The 7,531-nt window shown below is 40.3% G+C and overlaps 1 protein-coding gene across 1 annotated transcript; it reads right to left on the reverse strand.

Moving 5' to 3' along the window:
• Positions 1-886: 886 nt before the first annotated feature.
• On the reverse strand, positions 887-7,086 carry LOC149078181 (uncharacterized). Its single transcript, XM_089241452.1, has 3 exons — positions 6,952-7,086; positions 3,170-3,222; positions 887-2,225 (listed from the first exon to the last, which is right to left on the reverse strand). The coding sequence occupies exons 1-3, from the start codon at positions 6,986-6,988 to the stop codon at positions 1,410-1,412; spliced, it is 906 nt and encodes a 301-aa protein (XP_089097578.1). The 5' UTR covers positions 6,989-7,086; the 3' UTR covers positions 887-1,409.
• Between the last annotated feature and the right edge of the window lie 445 nt (positions 7,087-7,531).

Below are 7,531 nucleotides of genomic sequence, written 5' to 3' on the forward strand. Positions count from 1 at the left end.
ATCCGTCTCTGCCGAGACAGCAAGGGACTAGGTCAGTGAGTGACCTAGTACGTTTGCAAGCACATGAGTGAGGAAAGAGTGATGTGGAACGTGAGCAAGCATGTGAATGACCAAAAGGAATGACCTACAGAGCGAGGAAACAGGTCAGTGACTGACATAGAGCGTGTGCAAGCTTGTTAATGACCAAAATAGTGGCCTAGACAGTGTGAAAGCATGTCAATGTACAAAAAAGTGATTTAGGGAGTGTGCAATCTTGAAAACGGCCAAGACAGTGAATTAGAGTGCGTGCAAAAACGTGAATGACCAAAATTATGACCTACAGAGTGAGGGACCTAGAGCGCGTGCAAGCATGTGAATCACCAAAAGTGACCAAGAGTGCGTGCAAGCATATGAATGACAAAAAAATGACCTAGAGCATGTGTAAAGGTGTAAATTACCAAAACAGTGACCTGGCAACGAACCATGTCAATGAGCAATCAATAGATTGACCTATAGCGCGTGTAAACATGTGAGTGACCAAAATAATATGCAAGCATGTGAATGACTAAAAAGGCATGTGAGTGACTTAAGCAGTGTGTGGGCATGAGAGTGACCAAAAGAGGAACTCAGAAACACAAATGTACTCGAAGGAGTGGAGGGAAGCCAAGCGGGTTATAGCACAAGGTGGCGAATTCGAGGAAAGAATAATCAAGTCCTAATCGGATGGTCAATGAACGGATGGAAATAGTTTTGCATGCCAGCTTGTATACGCGTTATTTGCTGTGCATCTAAATGCGTACAATATTTTTAATTTCGTCATTTGGCAAAAAGAATGAATGTACTTGTGCACGATCATGTTATATAAATGCCAGCATTAGGTCATTTCAAATGAAGAATTCCAACAAATACGATACATTAAAATATATTTTATTTGAGGTATTTACAATGTATATATACAAGTACATGAAAATAAAAGGAGTTGTATACAAAATGATCACATCCACAAGAGAATGCCACTAGAAATTTTGAATAGAGGGAAAAATTTCAATTCTTTTGGAGGGGGTGGGGAGGTAGCAATTTTATGGTATATCAATCTGATTTACATGAACGGTGAGAAAGTTATCTTTTGGCGATCAAAACTGGCTGATTTTCATGTCACGTGTAAAATTTCGCCGTTGGAAAATAACAAATTACAGTAAGATCTACGGTCTAGGATGACCATTCACTTTCCATGGATGATTACAACTTCAAAATGAACGATTTCAGAATTCTGTCGGAATGAATCTCAAAAAATGTCTCACAGAGGTGGTGCTTCTTTGCATTCGACTTGGCACAAAGTGGCGGACAACTAAATCAAATTATTCTCGCCATCACAATAAGCCATCGTTGTCGCCGTCGAGGAAACTCTCAAACATCTACAATAATTTTGATTACATTGCTCTCTTGGCCCCTACCGGACCAAAGTAGAAATTATTTCCAAGTTCAGCACCAAACACGACTTTGCCCCCGCCGCTCAGAACCTTTACTATCTTGGGGATCAGCCGGAATATTCCGCCAGTCCTTATACCAGCTCCTCCAGGCTTGCCTATGCCGATTGTTATACCCGCCGAAGCTGCTTTGGGATCAGCGTAACCACCGCCGACGGGTACGATGTAGCTTCCACCACTGCCAGAACCGATTTCTCCACCGTAAACTTCAGGTGCAGCCTGGTTGTACGTGTTGTAGTCCTGGTATACGCCATTGCTGTCCGAGACCGAATAACTTACCGACTCGGGCGTCCTGGACTGGGCTTGTTGCGGGTGGCTGTACTGTCTCTGCTGGCGCTGTTGTTGCATCCTTTGCTTCAGCTGCTGTTGTTGGAGTAGAAGCTGTTGTAGCTGTTTGAGCTGCTGCTCGTCTAAGGCGATTTGGCGGTAGACGGGCTTCTGTTGTTGAGCTTGGGCTTGCACCTGCTGAGGAAGTTGATATGTTTTGAGTTGCTGCTGGGGCAGAGCCTGTAGTTGATGCGATTTGGCAGCTGTAGGCTGCTGCGACTGCACGACTCTGCTGAGTATTTGGCCTAAATCGATTTGGCGAGCTGGTTCTGGTTTTTGATGTTGCTGCAGCTGCTGTAGAAGCTGTTGTTTCTTAGCGTTTACGAGATAGCTCAAAATACCTAATCCTGCATCTTGTCTTTTTTGGATTGACGTTGATGGGTCTGTTATGTTAGACTGGATCGTTGATTCCATTTGGGAGCCTTTATGTATCTATAGAGATGCACAGAAAGAATTTATAGAAATGATGGAAAATCGTAGAAATTACAATGCTATAAATAATTCGTCATTATTCGGGTTAGATTTTTATGACCTAAAAACTGATAGAAAATTTAGCATGAAAAAAACTAGAAATATGTCCTAAACGGAAGATGAACATTTTGCGTGCATTTTGAAATGCGCGGGAAGCTTTCTCATTCCTAGCAATACATACGAGGATTGGTTTATCTCTAATCCTGGGTAGAAGGCAAGCATGCATGTCAATTGAAATGTGCTCATCCCACATGAAATAAGTCGAAAGCCTCCACATTTTTAGAAAAGAATGGTTGCTTACCCGCTAGAAATGCGTACGATGCTTGGCTGCCCACTAGAAATGCGTAGGGGATTTGCCGAATCCTAGAAAAGCGTAAGAGCACGTACCCCTCCCTCCCTCTCCCCCATATGTTAGAATGCTTGCTTATCCACTGGAAATGTGTAGAAGACTTTTTGATTTCCGCAGACATGCGTACAAGTCGTGCGTACCCCTTAGCAATGGTGTAGGAGGCTTTCAACCTCCTAGAATGCTTAAAAATGCGTCGGAAATCTGCAATGGAGTAGGAGTGTTTCATACCCTCGTGTGGTAGAGTTTCTTATCCTAGAACGCTTGCTCATTCACCAGAGAAGCGTGCGTACCCCTTGCAATATGTACGAGGCTTCTGTATCCCCAGAATGCTTGTTTGTCCACTAGAAATACGGAGGAGGAGGCATGTTTATCCCCCCATTGACATACGTTCCAGATCATCTTTAGGAGGTAATAGCCAGATAGGGCACCTCTAGATATGCGAAGGAGGTTTTTCTGATACCCCGAAAAATGTTGCAAGAAAACCAATTATTAACCCCGTGAAAAGGCTAAATACACAGGAATGATGAATTTTTTTTAGGAAAAAAAAAATACTCACATTTTCATTTCCCTTTTCCATAGATACACATTCAACCAGGAGAGAACAAGAAGCTAGAGAAGGAAAAGAAATAATAGTTGAGACAACGATTACATTCAAACAGTTCAATTACACATACATAACCAACAATTAATTTACTAAAAAGCTCTTTACAGGCGTAATGCTTCAGATACCAACAATGCAATAATAATCACACGATAACAAGGACTTCCCTACAATTTATCGGATATTTTCACAATAGCCCCCCCCCCCCACCTAATCATACAAAAATAACCTATTATGCGGTTATTATTGTTTTCCCGGATGAGAACCACCATCACACTCGCTTATTTACATTCAGAGCGGAACAAAACGGTTCCTCGTGACACCTCCAGTGAAATATGGACACCGGAAAAAAAAAAATAGCCGGTCATGTGTTTTTTCAGCTCGAAAGGAAACATCATAGATAAATTAGGAGAAAAGGATCATATATAAATAGATAAATGCGCTGGTGGTTATGATGATAAAAAATGGTCATTTGACCTTGTTAGGACATAAATTTTAGGATTTGTCTCCCCATAATTGCATCTTGCTCTCTCTCTCTCTCTCTCTCTCTCTGTACGGAACACGGAAATTGGGAAGAAAATGAGATGGAAATACAAAATATTTGAAGGAAGCGGAAAAAAAGTTCCATAAAAAAGAAAAAACTGGATCATTTTTAGAATACTTGGAGCGTGAAATTGAATTATCTGAACAATGCACGTGATAAAATTTTAGAATAAATCCAAATGTAGTGTTATTATCTGTCCCTCACATGACGTAATATCATGTAATTATCTGTGGTAATCCCCCCAAAAAACATGGATGCAGTCCTATTTGTATCCATTGTATATCGATAATTAGTGGCGTATTTATGGGAGGAGCGGCTTTTAGCGGGCTTATAGCCCATGGCAGCAAGTTCGGAGGAGCGGAAAATTTTAGGAATGAGTGGCTAAGAAAGTTAGTATTGTAATGGGAGAAGGGTGGCAAAATATTATAAACACGAATCCGCCTCTGCCCAGAGAGCGAGAGACTATGGGTCATGGAGTGGCTTAGAGAGTTTTCAAGCATGTGAGTAAACAAAAGAATATGCAAGCACGTAAATGAGGAAAAGAGTGACCTAAAGAGTGTTTAAACCTGTGAATGACAAAAAGAGTGAAATTACTTAGAGTGTGTGCGAGCATGTGAATGGCTAAGAGAGTGACTGAAATGACTATGCAAAGTGTGTGTAAGCATATTAGCGGCTGGAAGAGTGACCTACTTTACCACACACCAACTCCGGTCATATATCGCCATACGGCAATTTCCAACCAGTGGAGTTGGGGTAAATGAAGGTTCCATCCACCAGTGGTCCCCCCTGGTTCAGTAGGAAAAGAATTTGTTTCGGACGTTTTATACCCAGATTCGAAACCATGGACCTTGATGGTTACCTGCTTAATGGAGCCTGCTTAACGAGCATCTTACCACTGCGCCACTCGGGGGCTGAAAGAGTGACCTAGAGCGTGTGCAAGCATGTGGGTGACCAAAAGAGACACAACATGAGAGTGACTTGAAGGGTGTGTGAGTGGTGGAGTTACCAAAAGAGTGTGCAAGCATGCGATTGACGAAAAGAGTACGCAAGCACGTGAGCGATCAAAAGAGTGTGCAAGCATGTGAGTGATCAAAAGAAGTACTTGGTCTTGATAGACATGGGCATATTTACAGGCGGCGGGGGGGGGGGGGACAAGTGTGTTATAGCACAGGGCGGCGAATTCGAGGAATGAGTGGTCAAGAAAATTAAACTAAAATGAATTTAATAAAAATGAATTAACTAAATGAATTTTCCATGAAAAAATGAGAGATTTTTCGGATTATGTGCGCGCATTTCAATGAAAAGTTCACGCAATCTGTTTAATCTACTGCTCGCATAATTAATATTATTTATGTCCCCCCATATCCAAATATAAATTAATTTCATGAGTTTAGAGCAGGGTAAATTGTAATTTATTGCTTCAATTTTATTTTATGATATGCAAATTTAAAAAAAACAATACATTTTTGATTTTGGGGTGGGGGGGGGGGTAGTGCGTTGGAATCGGCCTTCGCTACAGGAGGGTTGGCGGTGCATTGAACTTTACTGTGGGGGGGGGGGGCCTTGAAGCGTACTTTATGAGAAACGTTGAGAAACATTGATTTTATAGTGCGGAAATATAGATAACTAACAGTTACCCGCGGCTTCGCTGGCGTGGATTTGGTAATCTGAAAATTTTTCGACGATGATTTCCCCCATATAATATTTGAACCCCTCGTGGCCCCCCCCATGGGGGGAGGGGGTGAATGTCCAGAAATACCGTCTTAGTGAGTCCTCTAGATTATAAAGTATAATACTGACCAAATTTCATATTTATAGCTTCAGTGTGGTTTTGGCTCAGCGATGATTGATCACCTCACATTACCTTTGAACCCTCTTATGACACCTTTAGGTGTCGAATTTTGAGAAACCCTTCTTAGCGAGTCTTAACATTACAAAATGAAACTACCGACCAAATTTCGTATTTATAGCTTCAGCGGTTTGACTCGGTGATGATGAAACAGTCAGCCAGTCAATAAGATAATTTTGTGACGTTCAAAAATCTAGTCATGAAGTGACACCCAAATGACGTCTTCAAAACAGGCATAATGACGAGCCTTGAATCAATTTGAACTGATAATATGACTTACAGAAAATGTCATTTATGATGAAATTACTCGGGATTACTTATTCAGTACTCCGGATAACTATATGTGAACACAGACTACGGCTCCATTAAGAGTTGTTAAATGTGAAAAGTTATCACAAACGACTGCTCTTTTTAGAAATCTTGTATTGGTAAAAAAAAATTTGGTTTTTTTATATTTTTCAATGCTGTACGTATTTAGACTCCTATAGGTATCATTCGACTGATTTCGGTATATCGAAAAATGTTGCATGTTGTGATATTCTTAGAACAAAAAAAAATTTTTGGCAGAAATTCACAGGAAAGAAAAAATTAATTAATTAGAGAGGATTTCTCAATTAGCTTAAATGGTTAATTAAGGGTGAAATATACAGTACCAAATAAATTATCACTTTAACCGGTGATTATGATTAATACCTAAGCGCCGCATCGTTAGTAAACATGATAAATCGTACTATATGATATACACGATAATTCATACATATCTTGTATCAATATATCGGGGTACGATCGTAAAATGTGGTATCAATATATCGGAGTCCGACTACATTCATCACACACACTAGGCTCATTTCGAATTTTTTTCATATTTATGGAATCACCAGTTACATACTAGAGCAGTGTTTCCCAACCGCCGGGCCCTGACATCAGTCAAATCGGACAGTGAGTAATTCGCTGTTTCATTTTTCTTCATTAAAATCCACTAATGAGATGGGAGGGGGGGGGTATGTAAGGCCGGACCTTCCACTCAAAAAAAAAGAAACCAGCCGGGCCGCGGGCTCCCAAAGGTTGAGAACCACATTGCATTATAGCATTGTGCATAATCACAGATAAAGGCAACTACTATTTATCAAATTTACAAACGACGACGCTTGGTTATTATGCGCATTCGTCCCGGTAAAAAAGTGATTAATTTTATCAAACTTACCAAGACGATTGGTAAGTATGCATAATAACCGATTTATCACATATAGCGTAACATACATTCTGGACCATAGAGAATGTTTAAAAATACCTGATTTTTATCATACGCCTCTGATAGAAAATTTTCATACCAAACGAACTTACCCAAAATGACCGGCACCAAAAAACCGAAAGTTTTCATGTTTCCTTCTTCTCTTTATTGCGTGTTTTGTATTCTCTCTCTCACCAGAAAAAAAAAATTCTGTTTTCTACATCAATGAACAAACAGTAATATTTACTCGTTTGCTGTCTACAAGTAAGGCCTTTATACCTCAAGTTGTGACGTGTGTGACACGTGACCAGTGGACGAAGCACCCATTTGTTCAACCATCGGATAATTTCTCTGGTGAAAAATCCCCCTTTGTCCTTTTTTTTGTTATCATCGGATCTTCCGTTTTCGATTCAATTGACTTCGTCTCTTTTCGTTGTTCTTTTGTTTTTTGGAAATTGGGGGAAGGGTTTGTAAATGGTTGTGTCCATTCTTTGTTATGGAAGTGGTCTGGCTCGTGATTGTCCACTTCCTTTTTTCTCCCACGATGACCTAAGAAAAAGCATAATTATTGTTTTCTCTTCTTAAGTCTGCGAGAAAGTTCCCACCGGAAGTTATTTCGTGGTTTGTTCTACGGACTATTTCACATTTCATTTTAAATGTGAGGATGATTGTGGAATTATTCAATAGAATCGG

The sequence above is a fragment of the Pholcus phalangioides genome, unplaced genomic scaffold (genome assembly GCF_987345545.1).
Source record: "Pholcus phalangioides strain wild (caught in Gottingen) unplaced genomic scaffold, Ppha-v1.0 ptg000014l_1, whole genome shotgun sequence".
Taxonomy (NCBI): domain Eukaryota; kingdom Metazoa; phylum Arthropoda; class Arachnida; order Araneae; family Pholcidae; genus Pholcus; species Pholcus phalangioides.